Below are 26867 nucleotides of genomic sequence, written 5' to 3'. Positions count from 1 at the left end.
ATCCAACCAAAATATCTCAGTTACACAAATGTAAACAGAATTACTATTAACCTTAAAATACATTGTACATATTCAGAGAACCTTCTTGGTTTAGTGGTGCAGAACGTTTTTCTGATATTCTTTTACTTGTTTCAGTCATTTGACAGTGGCCATGCTGGGGCACCACCCTTTAGTTGAAGAAATTGACCCCTAGACTTATTCCCTGTAAGCCTGGTGCTTATTCTATTAGTCTTTTCTGCTGAATACCTAAATTATAGGGATGCAAATGCACCAACATTAGTTGTCAAGCAATAGTGGTGGTGAGACAAACACTGACACATACATACATACATGTGATAGGCCTGGAGGTAGTGGTGATGCTAGTTGGTGTGATTTTATGGTTTGCCGAGAGAGAGATCCAGCGGGCCCCTAACTGGTTCCCCGATCTTAAAGATGCAATGTGGATGTGTAATGATGACACATCAACAGATGTCCCAGAAATTCTAACTTAAAAAATATAGAAAGATAAAGACAACATTGTATTCCAAAGCTAAAAGATGTTTTTTAGCTGAGGTGTAATTTTATAATGAAAACAAATTCAAAATTTAAATTTTGGAGCAAAGCACCATGTTTTTTGGTGTATGGCTGCAGTTGAAATGGGTTAAAACAAATGTGTATGTGTGTGTGGTTGGGCCTTTAATAGCAGTTTTAAGGTCAGTTGAAGAAAGGAATTCAAAACGGCAACATGCACAATCATATACATACAAACATACACAAACGCGTACCTAGAGAGAGAGAGAGAGAGAGAGAGAGAGACAGTAAGTGTCAAATAGTCCACAATGAAGTCTTCATCTCTTTCTCTCTCTCTCTCTATTCCTACCTGTTGCTTTGCCACTGACTGGAATTGTTTTAGTTGTCTTCAAGCTCTTTCTCTCTCAGTTTTTCAATAAATGTCCAAAATGGTTCAGTGTTTCAATTGAAAAACATACACAATGTATTAGACAGTTTTTGTTTAGGATAGGTATCCAATATTTGCTGTGGTTAAAAACACAAAACAAACACCATCTTCCTTTGAGTCACCACTCACTCCTCTCTCATATGTATATATGTCTCAAGTTGTAGCTGTAATTCAAAGGGGCCAGCCTTGTCATATTCTGTGTGAGGCTGAATCTGCCTGAGACCTATGTTAATGTTATACATGTCTGTGGAGTACTCAGCCGTTTGTGAGTTAATTTTATCCTCATGTGGTAATGAAAAGTGAAATTGACATCCAATATTTGCTGTGTGTATGTATCTATGTATGAACTTTTCTTTGGATTTATGGACCTACTGTCTCTCACTTTCTCTTTCATTTCCTTTGTGTCCCTCTTCCTTCCCGCTTTTGATTTAACAGTGTGTATGTGTATCTACTTCTCTTATGATGAACGCCGTCACCACTCACTGTCCCTTTCACTCTCACTCTCTTACTTCCTCTGTCTCACATTGCCACTTCTTTGAAGTAAGTGTGATGCACACAACATGCACAAAAACAAAAAGTTAGCGTATTAATATTGATAATAATCCCTCTATTTTATGCCAAAGTGTACATTTGCCATTGGTTTTAAACTTTCAGGTGAGCTGTCTTTTATTATGGAGTAATATAAAATGTTTCTTAATCTTTTAAAAGCAAAATTAAATATATTAAGTCATCAACTTTACCAGTAATTAATTACTTCTGTTTCAGAATGCTGACTGGTCAGTGAGTTATTATTCCCAATGGTTAGATAATCACACATCAGAAAAAGATAGACTCACATTTATTAAGTAAGTTTCTTTTGTGCATTCCTAGAAGTGTGTCATTTTCTTTTTCTAATTTATGGGTCAGCAAACCATGAATTCTGACCCATTGCTTCATTTCAACTGACCTGGCAAATTCATTGGATATGTGATGTTGCATGCAAGTTCTTTGTTTTCTGTATGTCTGTGGTAGGCAAAAAAATACAGTATTGAAAATGGAGCAAAAGGGTTATATGCAGTGGCTTTAAATGAAGCAGTGTTTTATATTAATACAGAAAAAAATTTCCCTAGGTGGGAGATTTTACATATTTTCATGTTCCTAAATGAATAGAGCAATAGACACCAACAGTGTTTCATATGTTGCTTATAAATGAGGAAATGACAGTAAAAGTGTTTACTTATCTGTTGCAGAAAGCAAGTAAACTGGCTGGTGCCACAATTTAAAAATATCAACATATTCACTTGTCTATCTATACTTTCAACAGTGTTTTTCATATCTCATTGAAAATGTGAAGGCATTAAAAAATTTTTTTTCAAAATCCATCTGATTTGCATTATTGAAGAACTTCTGCCAAGATCATCAGCTTGAAGTTATTGATCTGCAGCCAAAGGAGATGTTAAAAGACTAGTACAAATGGGAAACCTAGATCAACTTTTAAGAGTTTAGCATTTAGCACATAATATTTATGTAAAAAAAAAACATTTTTGAAGTTGAATTATGTTAAATTGGCTAACCATTTTCAGTCAGTTTTGAATATAAGAACACAAAATTTGAACTGCAGTCTGATTATAGGGTCTTCTGCCCACCAAGATTTCATAGTCTTCATTGAGTGATATTACAAGGAAGTTTAAGGTGTCAAGCTGGCAGAATCGTTAGCACTCTCAGCGAAATGCTTAGAGGCATTTTGTCCATCTTCACACTCTGAATTCAACTTTGCCTTTCATCTTTTCGGGGTTAGTAAAATAAGTACTAGTTGATCACTGGGGTCAATGTAACTGACGTAGCGCCTCCCCCGAAATTGCTGGCCTTGTGCCAAAATTTGAAATATATATTACAGGGACATTTATCAAGGTACATACTCTTATAATGTAAAATATTAAAGTAATTAAACAAGTCATGTCTATTGCTTAGTATGATTATAGTTTAACTTTTTATTAACCTCAGCCTGTAAAGCATAAAAATATTCCCAATTTGTTCTCCTTCCCCCAAAAGTTTGCTAACACCTATTTTACTGACTAGATCATTTCAGTAGCAGAATAAATTTTCATTTTAAAGTAAAGTTAAATATTTTCTATTGATATTGGGTATTTTATTTGAAAACATTAAATGGATTTGTAAAAGTTAAGAAGATATCCACATAACTCTTTTACATGATATTTATTGTGATTTATAACTGTCTTCCACATCATGGAAAATACACTGAAATATATTTAAGAGGCTAAAAGCTGCCAAAAACTGGTTATTTCCTGATATTGATGAGAAGGAATAGTATGATGCATATTGGTAGGATTAAGTACCAAGAAGTAGTAGAAGAAGAGGGTAGGAAGTCTTGTACTGAAGTAATCACAAGATCTTGACAAGTTAGGTATGACAGATAAAATGACGATGCTACCTATATGTGTGTGTGTAACCTGAATACTTTTACCATTTTTGATGAATTTCAGAATAAATATTAACACCTTGTATTTGAATGATGCTATAGGGTGATATTTTCATTATCTTTTACAGAGGTGCACTGGAAGCCTATGTACAGCAGGTTAAATGTCGTCAGGGCAAGAAGTTTGCCGACATATATCCTGTTATGTTAGAATTGCTTCAACAAGGTCTTCAACAAGCAACCTGACATAGAAGAAAACTATTTTTAAACAGTCAAAATTGTGGGTGAAAAACAGAAAGGGAGTTACATATGTATCTTGTTGAGGGGGAAAAACTTGTTTATTTATTTTTTGTATCATTAAATAAAATTTTGTGTAACATTTTCTGTTGTTTTAATTTCTTTAGTTATAATTGCGGTAAGCCTTGCCACATGCTGTGACTTTATGAAGTACTTCTTGGTCTGTTATAGCTTCATGTTCATTCATTTCTAGGTGAACAAGTATTCTAAGTGATCACTAACATCATCATCATTTAACACCCGTTTTCCATGCTAGCATGGGTTGGATGGTTTGACAGGAGATGGCCAGTCAGAGAGCTGTCCAGGCTCCACTTATCTGTTTTGGCATGTTTTCTTTGGTTGGATGCCCTTTGTAATGCCAACAAATTTAGTGTGTTGGGTGCCTTTTACATGCCACTGGCATAGGATCATTTAATGTCTGTTTTCCACGCTGTCATGGGTTGGACGGTGCTGCATGCTTTGCGGCTCCACGAACCTCAATATCTCTCTCGTCAATTTTGATTCTCATCTTCATTCCTTTGTTTTACAAATTTTTCATGTTAGTATGAGTTAGACAATTGTGCTATTGCGGCTGGATACCATTCCTGATGCTAACCTTTACCTGTTTTTCAAGAAAGAGATCTCTTTTTCGACATAGCTGCAAAGCAATAAAGTAAGCAGGCAATTTATTGACAAGAGAAATGTCAACAGAGCACCATGCAAACATTGACACACATACATAAATGGCTTTGTTTGATCTTGAGTTGTAGTAAAAGATACATGCCCAAGGTGCCACATAGTGGAACTGAAGCTGAACTGAAACCTCGTGACTAAGAAGCAAACTTCTTAATCACACAGACAAACCTGTGGCTATTTTAAATACATCTATTTCTCTAACATTTCTAGGAAAGATTAATTATTGTTATGAATTTAGTATTTCAAATAGTAAAAACATGCTCTGAAGGAATCTTGTATCCTTTACTTGTTTCACTTATTAGACTGTAGCCATACTGGGGCACTACCTTGAATAAATTGACTCTCATACTTTTTTTTAAAGCCTGGTGCTTATTCTATTGATCTTTTTAGTTATGGGGATGTAAACACAAATTTCAAAGACACACACGTATAAACTGGCACTCCGTTGGTTATGACAATGGATCCAATCAATGGAACAGCCTGCTTGTGAAATTAATATGCATGTGGCTGAGTACTCGACAGACTCGTGTACCCTGAATGTAGTTCTCAGGAAGATTCAGCGTGACACAGTATGTGACAAAGCTGGTCCTTTGAAATACAGGTACTACTTATTTTTGCCAGGTGAGTGGACTGGAGAAATGTGAAATAAAGTGACTTACTCAAGGACACAATGCATCGCCTGGAATAGAACGCACAACCTAACGATTATGAGCCGAATACCCTAACCACTAAGCCACATACCTTCGCTACATGCATATATATTTGTATGTATGTATGTATATATATATATATGAAAGATAGTCATTGGAATACATTTATATTCATGAATAATATGAAATATTTGTTATCAAAATTAGCAGGTCACAAGCATATTAAAATATGACATTTCAAATTACTCCTTGTTTGAAACAAAGCCTAAAATATTGATTTCAAATTTTGGCACAATTACATCGACTCCAGTGCTCAACTGGTACTTGTTTTATCGACCCTGAAGTGATGAAATGCAAAGTCGACCTCAGCAAAATCTGAACTCAGAATGTGAAGACATACAGAATGTTGTTAAGCATTTTGCCCAGCATACTAATGCTTCTGCCAGCTCACTGCCCTGACAAAGCTGAAGATATTGCCTGTAAAATTTTTAAGTAAATCACAAAACTGTAATAATCATTAAAAATATCAACAGAAATATAAACTACAGAGACAGGGTAGATTTATATATATATATATATATATATATATATATATATATATATATATATGATGGGCTTCTTTCAGTTTCCGTCTACCAAATCCACTCACAAGGCTTTGGTCAGCCCAGAGCTATAGCAGAAGACACTTGTCCGAAGTGCTACACAGTGGGACTGAACCTGAAACCATACTTCTTATGGAAAGCATACTTCTTATCGTAAGTCTTTTCTTCTGCAGTGATTAAATCCTTTACTTTATATGATATTTGCTTCCTGGATCTATAAAGATTCTTTGTGTGGTTACAGAACTTAAATTTAACAGCATGTATCAGCTTGTAAGTTCCACTTCCTGTAATTTTCTTCCCAGCATTTTGTGCCATTTCAAGATTCAAGAAAATTTATAAAATATATATTAGTTGTATAGATTTTTGAAAATGTTTTCTCTTAATAATAAAACATGGTTATATTTTGAAAGAAAAGTTTATTGCAATAAATATAATTGATATCAATAAGGAAATATATACCAAGGAATAAATTAATCCTTTAGCATTCAGATTATTGTCAAATGTAATGCTTATTTATTCATATTGTTTTTGAATTAATCATGCAGTATCTCACAGCTTCAAGATTTTGATGATGGATTGTTTCTTTTAAGAATGACATTGTGGGGGTAGGTGTGAGAGGTCAGATCTGTCTGATTTGAAAATAAAACAAGTAGAATATTTGGGCTAAATGTGGCTGGTTTAAATGCTAAAAAGTTAAAGCTTTATTAAACACATCACTGAAAACTAGTTCTATATTACTTTGTGTATTGAAAGGCAGGTTGAATAGTCTTGTAACTGATGCAAAAGCATGTTTGTTTTGTATTTTTTTAAAAGCTTGGTGAGGAGAATGGATTGTTTATAATTTTCACAGCCTCTTGAAAACAATGAAATCAATGCAGTTTATGTTCAACTGTGCTGTAAGTTGACATCTAGAAAAATGTGGGTAGGGAGAGGAAGGATGGTTATTTTTAAGTAACATTCATGAAATTTGGTAAAAGCAAAGCAAATTGAGCTTGAATAAATGAAGATGAGATTCAAAATACAATTTTTCATCTTCCTTTTGATACACAATGGCTGTGAGCTGATGGCCTACATGGTCATACATTCATACTTCTATCTATTACAAGACAAATATCTAATTCTTTTTTGTATTATACAAGAGAGTAGATGAGTTAGAGTTCCTGTAAGTAGCATAGATTGAATTCTGGTGTGGTATTCTCAGTATAAATAGTATGTTGTCTCTATATCCCCCCCACTCCCTAAACTTGGGAACCAGGATTCTGTTTGGGGTAGTAGATATATTCCAACTGTACCCGTTAACTTTGCTGAATCACTTAACCCAATTGTTATGTCAAAATATTCTTCCCTATCTGAACAGGGTCACAGTTTGTCTCCGTATTCTATTATGGTGCCCTGAGCCGCTTATATAACTATTTCCTCTCTAGTCAAGTCTGAGTTACTTTTAGCGAATAAGGGTGCCTTGTTCAAAACTACTGGATTTATTAAGGGGTAATAGTTCAATATATCCAGTTTTATAAATTTAGCCTGCTTTTTATTCTCTAAGTTATTAAACCATGTAATTACCTCTGTAGTTAGACCATAATCTGAGTTTACTCATACATTTTAATTTTGGTATTATTATCTCCGGCCTTAGCGAAGGCAGAGGTATTGTTTTCAGTTGTATTTGTTTGTCTGTGGACAAGATATCTCAAAAACTACGGGATGAATTTGGATGAAACTTTCAGGGATGTTTGGCCTTGTGACTGGCATGAACTGATTAGATTTTGGTTCTCCAAACATGGCATATCAACATGGACTTGCAGTTCATCGTAGACCCTTATTCTTGTATTATGTATATTACCAGCTACATGAAAAGCGAAAGGGCTATGAGTGAGCTGCTGAAAAAGGTGGTAGAAGGAAACAGAGGAGAGGACTTGAAATCAAAACTGAGAAAAGTCAGGTCATCATTCTTGAACAACAGGGAGGTCAGCATCTAGGATCTTCTCTTTCTATCTTATATACGCTAGTTAAATACAATCCAATCTATTTATCATTCACTCTATGCTGAATTGTGGTACAGCATGGGCAGATTACTGAAATCCAACGAACATTTATGCAGATATAACAGTTTAAAGGATAAGCCTATTATAATGGATAATACTAAGTGGACTTTTCCTTTTTCTCTTTCTTTTTTCTTTGTGATGTAATCTTGGGACTGAAAATGTTTGCGGCTGAAGATAACTTTAAACCATCCTTTATATCAACAATATATACTGATGTAATGACAGTTTGTGTATAAAGCTTGAAACATGTGTACCGCGATATCCTTTGTGTTCTGTTTTCAATTTACGTTTATATATATATAAGCATCAGTTGTGGTGTGCAAGAGAGACGATTGCGCTGGTATGGACATGTGGTGAGAATGGATGAGGATAGCTGCGTGAAAAAGTGCCACACCCTAACAGTTGAGGGAACCCGTGGAAGAGGTAGGCCCAGGAAGACCTGGGCTGAGGTGGTGAGGCAAGACCTTCGTACATTGGGCCTCACCGAGGCGATGACTACTGACCGAGACCTTTGGAAATGTGCTGTGCGTGAGAAAACCCGGCAAGCCAAGTAAGATCGTTGCCAGTGCCCCTGGACTGGCTCTTGTGCGGGTGGCACATGAGATGCACCATTTTGAGCGTGGCCGTTGCCAGTACCGCCTGACTGGCTCCCGTAGGATTTTCGAGTGAGATCGTTGCCAGTGCCCCTGGACTGGCTTGTGCAGGTGGCACATAAAAGACACCATTTCGAGCGTGGCCGTTTTCGTGCGGGTGACACGTAAAAGCACCCACTACACTCTCTGAGTGGTTGGCGTTAGGAAGGGCATCCAGCTGTAGAAACTCTGCCAAATTAGATTGGAGCCTGGTGTTGCCATCCAGTTTCACCAGTCCTCAGTCAAATCGTCCAACCCATGCTAGCATGGAAAGCGGACGTTAAACGATGATGATGATGATGATGATATATCATCCTATTCATTTAATGTCCGTTTTCCATGCTGGCATGAGTTGAACAGTTTGTTAGGAGCTGGCTAGGCAGAAGATTGCACTTGGCTTCGACACCTATATACATATATATATGTAAACATAAAGACATGGACACAATTAAAAAATGGGTATATAGTGTGTACTCAAAATTCCACTTCTGCTTTAGAAGAATCTGCTCAAGTTATCATGTAGTGGAACTGAATTTAGAATCATGTTGTGAAGCAAACTTACTTTTTAACCATACAGCCATGCCTATATATATATTGTGAATTCAGTTCTGGAGGGCATCCCAAAATGTTGTCTGCTTTTCTCTTGTATATTAAATAGATTATGTTTAAACTCTTTTTTCATGAAAAGATGATGTTTTTCAAAAGTTCAATGTAAAGATAGATATATGTAATATCTTCCAAACTTTCAGGAGAAAGACAATTGGATGTCAAGAATAACTTACTATGAAACTGTTCTAAGAAGATTGCTAAGAGTTATTCCAAAGAACATCACAGCTCCAAGTTTTGCATTTGACAAGAATTTCTTAGCACAGTCTGCTGGGTTATTCAAATCTACAGAATAAATCTGGAAGGAAAAATGACAATAATTATCCAGTAGATAATGAATATAAAATTAATTGACTAAATTGATTTAAACAAAAAATGAAGCAAAAACAAACAAAAATCAAAAAATCTACATCAAAAGTGGAATAAAAAGTAATTATGAAAACAAACTGAATCATTTTTGTTAAGTAATAAAAGGTTTTCTGAAATTTGACATATCATGTCTTAAGGCACTATTGTAATCTATGATCAATGCCATTGATTATAACCAATCACTACCATCATTACAATAAATATACTCTACAATCAGAACACAGAAAAATATTTCTCTACACATTGATCAATTACAACTACAGCTATTGATAAATTGGATCATAATCAATCCAGTATGAAAGGATCATAAAATATGTCAATGTGTCATGAAGCAGTTTAGTCCTGGATAAGAATCTATACTTAGTCTTGCACTCATATATATATTGAGGTAATAAATCTTCATGGTTTTGGTGTATCTAAGACATGTTGCATGGAGGCACATGGCCTAGTGGTTAGAGCAGTGAACTTGTGGTTGAGGGATCATGGGTTTGAATCTCAGACTAGGCAATGTGTGTGTTTATGAGCGAAACACCTAAGTTCCATGTGGCTCCAGCAGAAGGTAATGGCAAATTTCTGCTGACTCTTTCGCCACAACTTTCTCTCACTCTTTCCTCCTGCATTTAACTGCTCATCTGAGATGGACCAGCATCCCATCCAAGTGGGGAACCTATATGCCTATGAAACTGGCCTTTATGAGCCAGGCATGGCTTGAGAAAGATCAAACAACAACAAACAAGACATGTTGCAGAAAGAGAGTTGTGGAAGGAGGGAAAGTGAATGATTGCATCAGTATAACAACAGACATCCATCCAAAATCAATGGCCCCAGAAGGCTGTAAGATTATATTGCAAGAGATGCAACCCTTCACTCTCCCAGTCATTACTCAATTGATCTGATTTTGTATTTGAGCTTGACTGTCATTATGTAGTGTTTCAATAAGTAGATATCTTAGTGGCATTTATTTCCTCCCAAGGAAATGTCAGCTATTGACAATCCTAGAGAGTGATTACACTTCTTCACCCAGTGGGGGAATGGCAATAGCTACTTTCATTACCAAAATAATTTGTGTACTAGGTTACATAGAATTTACAGCAGGTAGAACCTGACAGCCACTGATTCACACTCTATCACTGGCACTGCATTGAGTTAGTAGCAAAGATACATAAAATCTCAAGTGATCAACTTATTGTAAAACCACTAAATGTTTCATAAGGTGCTTTAAAACAAAAGGGATAAAGCATACCAAATGAACTTACCCCAGATATACTATATAAAGATTAAATGTTCAGTGGTGCCCTTGAATTCCAGTTGAATATAGAGGACTAATATCATTAGCATATTTCTGAATGGGTGGCTAATCATAAAGACTGTCTTGCCCATAGTAAACTTTCTAGTGGAAAGGGGAACATAGTTTTTTATTGAGAGAGGAGACATTGTTTTACTAGGTCAACATTCTTGATCATATTTCAATCTAACTACTACTTATTTATTTACATTCACACATGCAATAATATGTCTCCAATGAAATAAAGAATTAACCTGAGTTTTACTATGTGCATTATCATATGAAGTAACATTTTTCTTACTTGGTTTGCCACATGCAGCATAGTAAAGGCAAGTGCTGTATAATAAGGCCATATCTGATCACACATATAACCTGATAAAGCCAGGTTACCAAACATAAACACACTTGAGCCTGCTAACCATAGCTTAGTTTGGTCACCAAATTTTAATGCTGTTGATTTCACTCCAATCCTCATATCATCTGATTTGTCCTGATTAAGTAAAGAAACAAAGCATAAAACATTTTCTATTGGATTTATCAAATTCTTCTTTGTAACTGATTTCTAACACAGGCAAAAAAATTCATCTTTAGTTCAACTTTACGATGAAAGTAAACAAACAAAGTTTGTTCTTTTTTAGAAGCGTTGAGATGTATTGTAAGATACAGAAATAAATTTATTTCTCAAATGCGTGATAATGCTATAAATAGCGTGATCAGGATAAATTATCCATTTATTGCAGAGAAATACGCTACTGGCCAGCCATGAGACTCGAACTCACATCTCTGTGATTACGTGTCAAGTGTTTTACCATTAAACTAAACTGCCCAGCAATGAATTCTTCTGCAATTTTAGAACTTATAAATTTAATGGTAAAACACTTGACACGTAATCACAGAGATGTGAGTTTGAGTCTCATGGCTGGCCAGAAGCGTATTTTTCTGCAATAAATGGATAATTTATCCTGATCACGCTATTTATAGCATTATCACGCGTTTGAGAAATAAATTTGTTTCTGTTCATAAGTTAGTGTAAGAATATACAGATACGGTCAATTAAGATGAACCCCATTTCTTGACAGTTAATTATTTTATCGTATCTAGAAGGTTGAAAGGCAATATATATATATATATACATACACAAGAAAGTATTGGTGATAAGAGCTTTCCAGCTGTACAAAAAACTGCTTCAAAAAGGGTCTTATGGCAACCTATGCCACCCTGTATCCATGTGCTGATATGGAGTGTCAACTAAAGGGTTGAGTTAATGAAATTATTGCCTGGGAAAGTTATTCCTGTTAATTTTACACCTAAACATGTATCAAATTACAAATTGATAACACAAAATTGCATTGAGTACTTTTATGATTTTGTGCCACAAAAAAACTATATTTATATATATGCGGAAGTGTGGCTGTGAAGTAAGAAGTTTGCTTCCCAAGCATGTGTCCAAGTTCAGTCTCACTGTGTAATATCTAGGAATAGTGTCTTCTACTATAGTCTCAGGCTGATCAAAGCCTTGTGAGTGGATTTGGTGGACAGTAACTGAAGGAAGCTCATCATATACATGTATGTGTGTGTGTGTGTGTGCTTGTGCCTGTATGCTATTGTCTCTGGCCTTGATATCACTTGATAGTTGTAAATGGGCATTACTATCATGCAAGAAATGACTTTTGTTTCCAATATTCTGTGTAAACATGTCTGGTTATGGGGAAATATTACCTTATTTGGAAACTGGTGAGGGCTGGCATCTGGCCATAGAAAATCCCCCTCAACAAAGTCTGTGTGACCCATGCAAACATGGAAAATTCGATACTGTGAAGGTGTGATTGTTTAATTAAAGTGTTCACTTTACAAGCAATTAGTTCTGGGTTCAATCCTACTGAATGGCACTTTTGGCAAGAGTAGTCTTGGGTTGACCAATACCTTGTGAGTGAAGTTTCATAACTGGAAACCTATCAAATAAGTGTATAATGCATTTGTGCATCATACACGTTAACTGGTGTTGTGGTCTGTAACTTAGTAGTTTGACAAATAGATATGATAAAACTGTGACCTGACTTTTCGTCTGATGTCACTTTGTCCAACTTCCTTTTGTCCGATGAGTTTATTTAAAATTGGACAAAATAATCATCAGACAAAAAGATGTGGACGAAGAGACGTTGAAAGGAGTGATGCTGGATGAAGAGACATAGCACCAAAAAAACAAGCGTCAGATTGGAATAAATATTGGGGCTGATGTGATCAACTAATTTCTTGAAGGCAATGTACTTTGCATTGCTACAGACCAATGAACTGAAATCAAATTGTGTCTGTGTGGTAAGAAGTTTGCTTCTCAACCAAGATTCCAAGTTCAATCCCACTACATGGCACTGTGGGCAAATGTCTTCTACTACAGTACTGGGCTGACCAATGCTTTTTTTAATAGATGTGTGTATCTTTGTGTTTGTCCCCCACCACTGCTTGACAACTGGTGTTGGTTTGTTTATGACCCTCAACTTAGCAGTTTGGTAAGTATCAAGCTTAAGGGAAAAAAAAAAGTACTGGAGTTGATTAGTTTGATTAAACCTTTCAAGGCAGTACCCCAGCATGGCCACAGTCAAGTGACTGAAACAAGATAAAAAGATATATAAGCATATATATAAGTATCCTGAGAATGACATTGCTGGCATTTATCCAGTGATTTAAAAAAATTACAGACATGTACTTGCACATCAAGTGACTTCATCTGAGATCGTGTGCTGAAACAAAAACAATTGCAGCATGGGAGATGTTTGTAAGCCATTCAAGATCACACAAAAACAATCAGTTTCACTTCAACATTTAAATTTCATTTGTGTCAAAATATTTTTGTTGCTTTGAAACTGCAACCTGTTCACTGGCAAAAGTTCACGAAAATGATGCAGCACGAAGTTTTGTCAGTGATCAGGTTGCAGTTTTAAAGCGACGGTTGGGGGAGGGGTAAAAATTTAGATTACAATTTCCAGACGGTCAACCCTTTAATAATTGCTTTCTTTAAGTACTTTTAGTAATTGTTACATACCTAATTAACAAGCAGCTTTCTTCATTATAGTATATGTGTGTGTGTGTTATATTGATTCTTGTTCTCTGTCACTTCAACACCATCTCTCTCTCCTGCACTCTTGCTATCCTCCAATCTCTCTTTCTCTAACTCCTCCCTCTGGCTGGGTAACCATGTATCTCCTCTACAGCAGCACACCTGTGTCTTCCCTCATTTTTGATCACTCACTCTCTGGCTGGGTAACCATATACCGCCTCAACAGCATGACACCTGTTTCTGTCTCTGTTACACTCTAACCTTTCATCATCTGGCACAAGATTACCTCCTCCAAAGCCTCCTTACCTCTTAAAGGATCTTAATCTTGCAAGTTACTTGGTGACCCTGCCAGTGCTGGTGCCACATAAAAAGCATCCAGTCCACACTGTAAAGTGGTTGGCACTTGGAAAGACATCCAGCTGTAAAAATCATGCCAAAACTGACCTTGCCTGTGCTGGTGCCACATAAAAAGAACTCCGTCTACTCTGAGGGATGGTTGGTGTTAGGAAGGGCATCTAGCTGTAAAAACCATGCCAAAACAGAAACAGAAGTCTGATGCAGTCTTCTGTCCAACCCATGCCAACATAGAAAGCAGATGTTAAATGATGATGATGATATATATATATATATATATATATATATATATATATATATATATATATATATCAGTGAAAAGCTTACCTGGTGAGCATAAATAGTATCATATATAAGAGTCCAAGTAATACAGCTTAAATACAAAGGGAGAACAACTGACCAGTCACATGAACCTCTCACTGCTGACCAACCTAACAGAGCACCGTAGTTGAATGTTAATCCTTAAATAGAAAACATATTGACAATCTATTAATTCATGTGTTCATATATGTCTCTGTTTGTTATATATGTACTCAGTTACAAAGTTGTAATGACAAAAATATTATCATCCTAGTAACAGAATGGAATAACAATTTAGCTTTCTGACGTGTGTGTGCACATGTGTATGTGTGTGTTTGTGTATATATATATATTTATATATACACACACATATATATATAAGTGAAAAGGCAAATAAAAAAAACAAGCTACCACTTGACAAGTCACCTGAGGAGACACACCTGCATTTACAATGCACCACAATTGTTTATATAGCATCTCACCTGTGAGATACCAGCATATGATGGATCGAAATGTCCTGTGAATTACATTTTCTTTTTCTCATATATATATGATACATAGACAGATAGACTGATACATACACTAACTACTACTCTTCAGTCTTACTATTTAGCTACCTCTTGCTATCCACCACTCTCTCATGTTGGAGCCATGATAAAAGGTATCTGATACATTGTGTAAATTGTGGAGAGAGTTAAGAGAACCATTCAGTCTTGTTTGTGATATAATAACCTCCCTGGTACTGATGCCATGAAAAACTGCATTCATTACATTCTGTGAAGTGGCTGGAGTTAAGCAGGACATCCAGTCAGAGAAACTAAGGCAAAAATTAAACTTAGAAGAGAGATGTAACCTGACTCATTAAAGATAGCAGCAACGACCTGTCTAGCTTATGGCAGCATGGTTAACAAATGCAAAATGATGATGTATACATACAAACACACGTATATAAATATATATAAACTGTGAACAAGCCCTACATTAAATGAAAAAGGTTCTACTATAATCAGGAGATGTTACAGACTGCAACAAAGAAGACTCATCAAAGATGGCAGTAAATGTATGTAAATATTAAAAAAGTCAAAAACATACAGAGTAGAAAATCCTGGCAGACAATCTCTAATGCCGATAGCATAGGACGCCTTCAATTGTAAAAATCATGCCACAAAAGGATGAAATGAAAACAGTGTGGATGAAGTCTGCAAGCCACAGCAAAGGCTATCTGTTTAGGAGGTAGTAGCGCTAAATAAAAACTGACACATAGTAGAGATTACTCTTTAGTTTTGCTACAACAATCTCATTAATGTTGGCGGCACAAAAAACATAGTCCATGCTGTAAAATAGTTGGCAATAGAAAGACATCAATGCATAAAGACATTTCTCCCTCATGCCTCACATAACAGAGACTGGTGGTTTTGTATTAGAATAAAGAAGAACCACCACATATGGTGAGGTGCAGCACTGGAACAGATCCATTCCAGCCAATGCAAGCATGAAAAAACAGATGTTGATGATGATAGCGATATAATTAGGTGATTGTCAGATGGAGAAGACTCATTGGCTTGATAAGCTACAGAATGTCAGAGAAGACTGGTGATTGTAGAAAGCACCCAATTTCCAAGCAGATTCAATTTACACTAGGACAGACATATGAATAGGAATACAGACACACTAAAAACAAAAGGAAGAAAAAACAAAAAAACTTGGCAGCACCAAAACGGTCGTACTAGTCTGGCATAAGGCTGAGATAAATCAAAAAATAAAATTATACAGAATTAATCTTGGTATCATGTAACACTTGCACATGAAGAACAAAGATACAATTTATTGCAACAGTATCTTTTCTTTTTTTTTTTACTTGTTACAGTCATTGGATTGCAGCAATGCTGCAGGAATACCACTTTGAAGGGGTTTTAGTGAAACAAATCAACCTCTACTTATTTTTAAAGTTTGGTACTTATTTTATTGGTCTATTAGTAATAGGAACCAATGTTTCATTCAGCAGTTTCCAGTAAAAGCTTTCCTGGTAGATATAAATAGTTCCATAAATAAGAGATGAATTGATTTAGCACAAACACAGAAAGGAGAACTGGTGGCTCCCTTGCTATTGACAAACTTAGAAAAAATTCAAAGTAAAATAATAGAACAAGCATTAAAATATACTTACCCAGTACAATCTGTGGCCAATAGGTAAAACGTTTAGCTAGTGGATATGTTGTTACAAACAGCATTGAAGTTGTTCCCAGAATAACACTGAATAGAAAAATGAAATTAACAGCAAACTCAATAGTACATGTGACACAAGCACTTTAGTATTATTAACCCTTTAGTGTTCAGATTATTCTATCAAACATAATGCTTATTGATTCACATTGATTTGAATTAAGCATGCATTATCTCATATCTTCAAGATCTTGATGGTGTAAGTACTTAATGTAGAATAACATTGTAGTGTAGGTGTGAGAGCTTGGATCTGGTCAGTTTGAACATAAAACAGATTAAACATTTCGGCCGGATATGGCCGGTTTAAATACTAAAGGGTTATTCTGACACAACATGTGAAGCAAGCATTGTTTATTTAAATAGAATTAAAATGAACACTATGGAATGCTTATTATCTGATAAATATACATGTTTAGTGAAATTTCAGATAATGATTGAATTCAAAGTTCACTAAAAATAGAGATTTAAGTACCATATTTATATTTTTATTACTGAAGATGTGGCTGAGTGGTAAGAAGTGTACTTCTCAACCATATGGTTTAGGGTTCAGTCCAACTGTGTGGCACTTAGGGCAAGTGTCTTCTACTATAGTCCCAGGCTGACTCAAGCCCTGTGAGTGAATTTGGTAGATGGAAGTGGTAAGAAAAGTGTTGTACATATATGTATTATATGTGTATGTATGCATTACTGTCTTCTTGCCATGACACCATGTGATAGTTGTAAACAATTGTCACTATCATACAAGCAGTGTCTTTAATTTCCAGTCTTTGGAAACAGGTGAGAGTTAGCAACAGGAAGTGTATGAAGCTGCGGAAAATCTACCACAACAAAATCTGTCTGACATATGTGAGCACGGAGAGCATCCCTCATCATTTTGTAGGAGCTCAGAGACCTGTGCTGTGTGAGGAAGGATGATAGGAACTATAAAACTGGTATAAATCCCTGCAACAAAGTAGACTCTGCAAAAGGCACCTGAAGGTCAGATAGTGGTGTTAAACTAGGTACCTGAGTAAGCCTACCAATCGAGAACAAGTATAGTTCATCTGATAAGATTTTACACAGCTTCTATTTTCACTTGGCTTCAGCCACTTGTGGCTATAGGAAGACCAAAGTAACATGTAGTGGAGCTGAATTCAGAATGAAATGATTACACAACAAACTTTTTACCCACATTGTCATGCTTGTCTCATATAGACAACAAAGTCCACATAATGCTGTGATTAAAATATGCTGAGTCCAATTACCAAGATTACTGAGAAGTTATTAGGTATACATAATTAATAGGAGCAGGCATAGCCACTTGGTTAAGAAGCTTGCTTCTTAACCATGTGGTTTCAGGTTCAGTCCCACTGTATGGCATCTTGAGAAAGTGTCTTCTACAATAGTTATGGAGTGACCAAAGCTTTGAGTAGAACTGATAGACTGAAAGTCATAGAAGCCTGTCATGTACATCTATGTGTGTGCCTGTATTTGCTTACACTTGCATTTTTTGGAATATTGTGAGCAACAAGAGATAATGATGTCATTTATTTCATCAAGAAATCATTTGCTGGTTTTATATCTTCAAAGATATATGAAATATGAGGGCTCCTACTTGGAGAAAAAGGTAATGATTATTGTCAAGAAGGGCATTGAGCTGTAAAACAATGTTTTAATAACACATTTGTCAAATCCATGCCAGTATGGGAAAATGGATGTAAAACGGACGCAACAAAATTACTTTAATCCTTTAGCATTTAAACTGGCCATACCAGGGCCAAATATTCTTACTGTTCTATGTTCAAACTGGCCACATCTGGCCTCTCATACCTACCATACAATGTCATTCTAAAAATAAACAATCACATCATCAAAATCTCAAAGGCATGAGATAATGCATAACTAATTCAAAATATTTTGATTAAATAAGCATTAGTTGATTGTATAATCTGAATGCTAAAGGATTAAATTGAGAGTATCTTTGAGTGAATTATGTCTTCTTTTCTGATTTACTTTACTGAAAGACTTTATATTGTTGCTGGTCTGGTAGCAACCATTAACCCTTTAGCATTCAAATTACTCTGTCAAATGTTAAGCTTATTTATTCATGTTGTTTTCAATTAATCACACATTATCTTGTAGCTTTGAGATTTCAATGAAGTATTTGTTTAATTTTGGAATGACATTGCAGAGGAGTTGTGAGAAGCCTGATCTGGTCAATTTGAACACAAAACAGGTACAATATTTGGGTCTGATATGGCTGGTTTGAATGCTTAAGGGTTAAAAAACATATTTCATTTCTGTATCAAGTCAATAATAGAGAATATATAATAATCAAAAATGTACTGGAAGACTAGTAGTAGGTTGCTGGAATTAAGAAGGGTTGACTTGGTTAAACGAAATGTAAGCAAATTATAGATAAAATGACAAAATGAGTGAATGAATAAGTGTCTATGTGGTTACTTGGCCTGCTAGAAATGGCAGCTACATCTTCTTCAGCTTTACTTTACCATTTTAACTAAGGATAATGTAGTGCTATGTTCTCCTCAAGAATAAGATGGTTACAGTTGAGATTCTTTTGATCTAGGATTAAACAGCAAAGCATAATTTTGGAGGATGTGAGGTTACCTTGTAGACAGACCCTTATAACTAGGCCACCATGAAAAACTGCGTAGATAAATTGTTTATGGAAATGAAAGGCTCCTTGTTCTTGTGACACTTACTGAAAGAAAAGTTTTGACTAAATGAAACCAAAGTATATTTGGAACATTCGTTTCTCTTGTGAAGGGGAAAAAAATCTGATGACTAACCTGTACCAGTTTAGTTGAAGAAGTATGGCCAGACCTAGTGTTAACTGAGAACCAAGGAATACAAGAGCTTCAAAACGACTTATTTCTCCAGCAGCTATAGGTCGTGTCACAGTTCGTGTTACCTGAAACAAGAATTTATCTACGTTATACACAAGAACCATTTTAATCCTTGTATGGTTGTTATTGACTTACCCCCTTGCCCAAACTTGCTGGCCTTGTACCAAAATTTGAAACCAATATTTACATCTACACTATGTCTCAATCAATCTGATGCTCATTTGCCACCAACAATCTAATTCCTGGATGAGTACAAATACCGAGTTAGATTCGAAGAAGCTTTATTTCTAAACTAAGAGTAATAATGTTCTTATTCACTACTCTACAGACACATGTACAATTAATTCTACATTTCTAAGTCATTTAATTTCATTAAAGATAGCCATATAGAGCTGAAATCAGTGCTGAGTTTACTGATTGAGTAATCAGCAACTATTTGCAGACACAGACCCTCCTTAGTTTCCTCAGATTCTATTCTTCAATTATATGTGCTGCTTCTTTGATTTTTCTAACTTTCCACTGCAGCTGTCAAGTGATTATGGAAATTTCATACAACAGTGGAATATGTTTTTCTTCTCATGCAGCATATATGCTCAACCATTCCTGATTAAGATACTTCTTTAGTTAAGGCTTTCTAATGTTCCTCTATCTTGACTTCTAGAGATTGTTGAGTTTCAACTTTATAAGAAATAAAACCTTCACAAATGCAGAGGAAAAAGCAGATCAAACTGTCTCAAATACATATCTGTTATTTGTTTTATTTACCTTGGAAGATAAAGTCAAATCCAGTGGGAACTGAATCCAGAATCTAAAAGTACACAATTATTCTGTTTGGCACTCTACCGATTCTGCTCTGCCACAGCTGTAATGATTCCTAACCCAATCAACATAGTCAACAAAAACATCATCACATTATTTTAGGTAAAACAAAAATCAAATGACAAAAATAAACTAACTTTCTTATCAAAGTCTCTGTCCCACATGTCATTGATAATGCAACCACTTCCACGCATTATTAATGCCCCAACCCCAAATAATGTCAACATTTTCAAGTCTGGAAGATGACCAGGTGTAGCAGCCATAGCTATACTCCAAGTGCAAGGCCAGTATAATAGCCATGTTCCTGAAAATATAAGAACATTGAAATAATTTTTATGGAAAATTTTGTTTGTTTGTATTTTTGGGATGGGTTAAGATTAGATCACGAAGACTATCTTTTATTTTTTACTTGTTTCAATCATTTGACTATGGCCATGCTGGGGCACTGTCTTGAAGGGTTTTAATCAAACAAATCAACCTCAGAACTTATTTTTTTAAAAGCTAGGTACTTATTCTAGCAGTCTCTTTTTGCCAAACTGCTAAGTTACAGGGATATAAACACACCAACAACGATTGTCAAGTGGTGAGGGACAAACAGACATAAAGACACAAACACACATATCATCATCGTTTAACGTCCGCTTTCCATGCTAGCATGGGTTGGACGATTTGACTGAGGACTGGTGCAACCGGATGGCTACACCAGGCTCCAATCTAATTTGGCAGAGTTTCTACAGCTAAATGGAACCCTGTGATTGGGGAGCAAGCTTTTAACCACTAGCTGATAAATATTAAAGAGGTATGACATGGAAAATTTGTAAAGAATTTGAGAATATAAATTTGAATAAAAACAAGATGAGTTTAATCTATATGACAAGAAGAATATAAAATTTCGATTTTTACCAATTGGTTTATCTAAGCGTATAAGTCTTAAATATGGTTGGATATGTTGAGGTGCAGCAGTGACTATCTTTTGTGTAGAAAATGAGAAATGACGATTGCTTTCATTTGGTATTCTTGATAAGGAACCACATTGCTTCTTCAAAATAATGTGTTTTTGAGATTCAGAGCTATATTTGAAACCTCTTGATTCTTGTAAGTAATCCTTTTGAGTACTTTGAAAATAGTTTCCAATTGTTGGAAGGACAAAAGATGCTGGAACTCGAGTAGACAAGCAAGTGGTTATATGTGGACAAAGGAATTTAGCCAGTAATTTATTTGACAGCATCTTTAATCTAAAACATACAAAGATAGAAATTATAAGATGGATTTTTAATAACTTTTGATTATTGTTAATTCATAGAATGAAATTAAGATCTGAAATATTTTCTTAATTATTGCATAATATTCTTCACTCAATGTGAAGGTTCATTCATAAAAAAGGTACATTTACTAAAGTCGTCAATATAATACAGTAGTAGAGCTGCCACTGACAAAGGAAGGAGACTATGGTTAATGTAGTCTTAGATATATAAAAAAAAAAAACACTCCAGAAAGGTCACAGTAGGAATAGTCTAAAACCTGGAGAATCCTTCTCTACTGCTGTAAAAAGGGTAAAAAATAAAGACTCTTTTGGTCATGAATGACTACGGGATTGCACTTCGAAAGTTTCCCTCCCAAGGCACAAGTCTGGGCAAGGTTGTTTATGGAAGACCAGCAGTTGTCCATGCATACCAGCCTCTCCATGCCACCAGCGGTATCCAAGGGAAAAGCAAAGGCCAATACAGCTAGGCACAAGTGACGTTGCAACTAATTTCTACAAGTGAGTTAACTGGAGCAATGCGAAATAAAGTGTCTTGCTCAAGAACACAACACACAACCCACTATGGGAAATGAACTCACTAGCTCATGGTTGTGAGCGTGACGCTTTAACCACTGAGTTATTCTCTGCTTAAAATATTTAAAATTCAAATAGAAGAAGTATTTGCTTGCATAATTGCTGAAGTAAGAAAGGTTTGGAAAAAGTGAAAGGAATTGTTTTTGTAACTGACAACTAAAGTTAAGATTTTATTCTTCTGTGTAAATGCCAGACTGCATGTAGCATGTATAAGGACTGCCATTGAATATAACAGATCTTTGAAGGCTGTGGAGCAATGAAGCATGATCTATTTATTAATGAGAAATGTTAACTTTTCCGAAAGAAAGAGCACAAGTGAGCTGAGAGAATGCCTGAGCATTAAAAACATCTGCTACTTCAGTGGTCTTCAACCTAGGGACCCTTTTGATTCTTATTTTACTCTATGGATCTCCATAGCCAATTAATGTTTAAAAATCCCATTATATTTTCGTAAATTAAATATTATTAGGAATCGTATTAAAAAAAAAAATTGCTAAAACATTTTGTGTATTGTAGAAGTATAACTAATTTACTACACACAAATCTTAACAACAAAATATTATATGGGCCCTCAAGGGCTATATAAACCCCAGTTGAGAATGACTGAGCTAATGTGTTCTGTGAATGGATGGTGAGTACAAACAAAAATATAAAGGGTTTCCATCAAACAGAGAAATGAAGGAAGATGTGAGAAGAAATGACTAGATTTGATCTATTTCTAAGATCACAAAAGATTGAAACTAGTGGTGAATAGCAACCCCTGGCTGTGTGGAATATTAAACAAATGTTAAAACTCTAATGTTATTAAAACTGAAAATGGTGAGATTTATACTCATGGTCACATATAACTAGTATGAATATTTCTTCACACAATTTCACATTCTTGCACTAAAAACATACACTTCGTCACAATGTTTGTTGCTTCAATAAAAAAGATAGCATATACAGCAGTAAGAAATCTGACCAGTTGCTAACTTTCTCTAAATCTCATATATGACCCAACCAACACTGAAGTATTGTTCACATATTTAAGACAGTGCTGTTGTTACAAATATAAACATCTTAGAAAGAACCTAAAAGGCCTAACAAATTGACAAAAACTCACTCACTTAACACAGTATAAACATTAGCTTAAAGATGTGATGCTTCTCCTTCTGCATCTTCAACTATAACTACTACAATGGCTTTGATTCCTCAGAACTAGGAACTTGGTTTCTACTTCTGCTTTAGCTTACACAATGCAGCTACCTCTCTTTCTCCTGTTATCTCTATAGTGTTCCCTGCCAAATTCTGAAACACTTTGTTCAATCATTCCTATTCAGTGCTTCAGCCTTCAGGATTCTTTCCCTTTCTAACTGTTATTAATCTACAGAACTTCAAACTGAATACTAATTTCACCAATCTAGAGTGATTTGTCTAAATAATTTCCAAAAATATTATCTCATTGTAATTAGTCTGTAGTATATATACAAATCTAAGAAATCAAAATATTGTTTTGAATTTTAATCCTTTAATTCCAAAGATGCAAAATTAGCCTTTTCAGATCATCTTAGAGTGTGGAGTCCATACTTTGAACTCTTGAAGTTCAGTGAAGGGTAATATAAGCAGGAAGTGAGTTCCAGAGGATAGCAGAGTTCAGCAAAGAGCTTAGAACAGAGTGTAGAGAGCAAGACACTTCATAGTTAATTGGAGCAGGAGAATGACTGGAACTTGTGGGTTTTGTTGTTGTTTAATTCCAGGTCGGCCTTGATCAAGCATACTTAGGATCAAAGATATTCTAATCATGATCATCTAGCCTGTTTGTATATCAGGAAGTACACTGTTCTATTTAACTCTCTTTAAAATAGTAGACAGTCATTTAAGGAAGATTTGACTGCTACACTTCTTGCAGGTTGGGCAATTGTGTAGAAGTTCCGTATGTTGAATGTAATATATTTTCAATAATATCAGTGGCTGATTAAGGCTGAAATATTTTTTGATAGTAAGAATGAAATGCAGTCATTTTGTTCTTGTCTATGTCATCACGACTGCAAGGTTTAGTATGGACAGAGAGTATAAAGGTGTGTTCTTTCCAGTAGCTTCTAGCCCAGGTTATTGCTTAGTGTCAGGTCAGCCATGATCACATGTATAGTAGCGACAATTGGCTTCCTAGAACTCTATCAATGTAATCCCTATATAGACTCAATATGCACCTTGACAGAGTTAGGCAATTTGAATATTTTGGTGTCACAATCACTCACAACTTAAGTTTTGACTTACACATTCTAGCCTGGGCAAAGTTCAGAGAACTCTTACCTCTGCTGGCGACAAAGGGACTCTCACTCAGAGTAAAAGACAGACTGTATGACGCATGTGTACGAACAGCCATGCTACATGGCAGTGAAACATGGGCTGTGACTGCTGAAGACATGCGTAAGCTCGCAAGGAATGAAGCCAGTATGCTCCGATGGATGAGTAATGTCAGTGTGCATACCCGACAGAGTGTAAGTATCTTGAGAGAAAAGCTGAACATAAGAAGCATCAGTTGTGGTGTGCAAGAGAGACGATTGCGCTGGTATGGACATGTGGTGAGAATGGACGAGGATAGCTGCGTGAAAAAGTGCCACATCCTAACAGTTGAGGGAACCCGTGGAAGTGTACAAAAACGGCAGCGAACAACCAAATGTTGAATAAAGGTAGCCAGTAATAACAACCAAACACTGAATAAAGGCAGTATGTAATTATAACAGCTGCAAATCCAAAGACTAAAACTGAGTACGACCTCTCACTCAAAGATATGTCACCGAGAGAGTCAAGCTGAGTGGTGGACACAAAAGGAAAACAATCCTATAAGACATCGCATGATGACAATTATATAAAACTAAGTTCAAATGCTTTGCGAATGTCAAAGTCAACAATACATTGTTTTCATCAATGTTTTCAAGGACAATAGAAAATTGAAATGTAGAAATAGAAATCTACTGTGGAGTTGTCTTTCAGAACATCACGATAGAAGATCCTTGTGATCGGTATTTGCTGAAGAACCTCAATAACAATCACTTACGTCCCAGACTTGCTCGATCAGAGCTGATCTGAGGTTACATAATAACAACAGGCATTTAACTATGTAAACGTAAATAAAGGAATATAACTTGCAACTTAATATGTTTATTAATAAATGATTTCATCGTAAAAATGCATCTTGTGAGCTAAACTGTACATCAACTACACTTTATAATATATGGTATTATCCGAGATTGGGAGAATCATTAGAGCGCCGACCACAATATCTAGTGATGGCCTTTAACATTCTGAGTTCAAACCTCACCGAAGTTGATTGACCCTGCTTTTCATATTGCCAGAAGTTGATTAAAAAAAAAATAAAAGGCACTGTCATGGTATTAGCTGTCAGAAGTGAAAGTAGAACTGACAAGGAACGTCACTGCTGGTTTGAGTTGATTCTTTGGCTACTGACTAGCCGGAGCTATCTGTCTGTCTGTCTGTCTATCTCACTATCTCTCTCTCTATATCTATCTATCTATCTATCACTCGTTCACCTCTGTGTCCGTAGAATTTATCAAATTAGAAAACGCAAATTTAATATAAAAATATATCTATCTATCTATCTATCTCTGAACATATATGTGTGTGTGTGCATGTGTGTGTGTGTGTGTATGTGTGTGTGTGCATGTGTGTGTGTATGTGTGTGTGTGTGTGTGTGTATGTGTGTGTGTGTGTATTTCTTAAAAGAAGTAGAATAAAAATTAAACTCTTCCTCATCTTGTTCTCTCAATTAAAACTTTCACATACTCAATTTAACACACCTGATATCATTGTGGAAAAGTGTAGATAACGGCATGGCATCATATAATTGCAAATTATTTAAAATATAAAAATATAATTTTCAACAGAGAGAATTTATCAAAATAGAAAACAAATGAAGTTTGAAGTTTAAAAATAATAGGATCGACCACTCCCGACTCTGTGTGTTTTCAAACGCATGTATATAGGTGTCGAATTTGTTCCAATAACTTTCGAGTGATAGATAGAGAGATAGAGAAAGAGAGAGAGAGAGACAGACAGATAGCTCGCTCCGGCCAGTCATGGTATTAGCTGTCAGTAGCCAAAGAATCAACTCAAACCAGCAGTAACGTTCCTTGTCAGATTTTTCTACTTTCACTTCTGACAGCTAATACCATGACAGTGCCAAAAAAAAAAAAAAAAATAGCACTCGATTACTGGATCGGGATATATTCCTATAATGCATCATAAATGTGAATGGAATTATATATATATATATATATATAAACCCAAACAAACCCTAATCAGACAGACTTATGCTTTAGTCCCAGGTTAGGTTCGAAACAGCAAATGATCGAACCTGTCCAATCATGAATATCCCATTTTTCAGTTGTAGTGTATCTGGGATTATACTATCCAATGTGTCTGCTCTTTTGTAAAGACGCTTTGAATTGAAGGAGCTTTAGCTGCTAGTTTTAAAGATCGCGTAGAGACCACATCGAAACTCCATGTTTAGATACATGAAAATATGATTCCACTGCCTTCTCTATTATTAAAGATGAAGCAGTAAAGATATTCCTGTATTCCATCCACTGTTCCCTCGCCTTATTCACGATTTCGAAAGCAACAATCGTATTTATCCCCGCACCTGTTAGAAGGGCACAGACGATCAAGGGCAATAAATATAAATATCCCTATTAAAAAAGTAAATACATAACTATTAAACATTAAAAAAGTTTTCCCTTTTTCATAATAAAAAAATATTTTTAGTTACAATACCCACAGTCAATACAAGAGTCCTCAAACCAGCGAAACGTAACAATATTCATCGAACTGAGCAAACCGGTACACGGAACCAATACTAGGGAGAGTAGATCGTACGTCACCTCGTGGTAAACTCTTCATACAAAGAGTTCTGCTTT

The 26867-nt window shown here is 35.5% G+C and overlaps 2 protein-coding genes across 4 annotated transcripts in view; one reads left to right on the top strand and one right to left on the bottom strand.

Moving 5' to 3' along the window:
- Positions 1-3734, top strand: part of LOC106868148 (conserved oligomeric Golgi complex subunit 5) — a 34029-nt gene extending 30295 nt beyond the window's left edge. The window contains exons 21-22 of the mRNA XM_014913279.3: positions 1703-1782; positions 3485-3734. Of these exons, the coding sequence (XP_014768765.1) occupies positions 1703-1782; positions 3485-3599 (195 nt within the window). The 3' untranslated portion in view covers positions 3600-3734. The remainder of the gene's footprint in view (positions 1-1702; positions 1783-3484) is intronic.
- Positions 1777-26867, bottom strand: LOC106868154 (4-hydroxybenzoate polyprenyltransferase, mitochondrial). 3 transcript variants are annotated; one of them, XM_089349129.1, is made up of 9 exons: positions 26729-26866; positions 21012-21343; positions 20246-20412; positions 19233-19354; positions 16388-16473; positions 14248-14381; positions 10813-11001; positions 9034-9155; positions 1777-1939 (listed from the first exon to the last, which is right to left on the bottom strand). In XM_089349129.1, coding segments are annotated over exons 2-9 (1146 nt in total). In that variant the 5' UTR covers positions 21337-21343; positions 26729-26866; the 3' UTR covers positions 1777-1938. The 3 variants fall into 3 exon arrangements, with proteins under 3 accessions (XP_089205255.1, XP_014768775.1, XP_089205254.1); XM_014913289.3 differs by lacking the exon at positions 1777-1939 and adding an exon at positions 5974-6485; XM_089349128.1 differs by lacking the exon at positions 1777-1939 and having other exon boundaries at positions 7733-9155; positions 26729-26867.

Source organism: Octopus bimaculoides, chromosome 3 (genome assembly GCF_046866305.1).
Source record: "Octopus bimaculoides isolate indiv1 chromosome 3, ASM4686630v1, whole genome shotgun sequence".
NCBI classification, from domain to species: Eukaryota; Metazoa; Mollusca; class Cephalopoda; order Octopoda; family Octopodidae; genus Octopus; species Octopus bimaculoides.
This window is presented reverse-complemented; position numbering and strand designations above follow the sequence as displayed.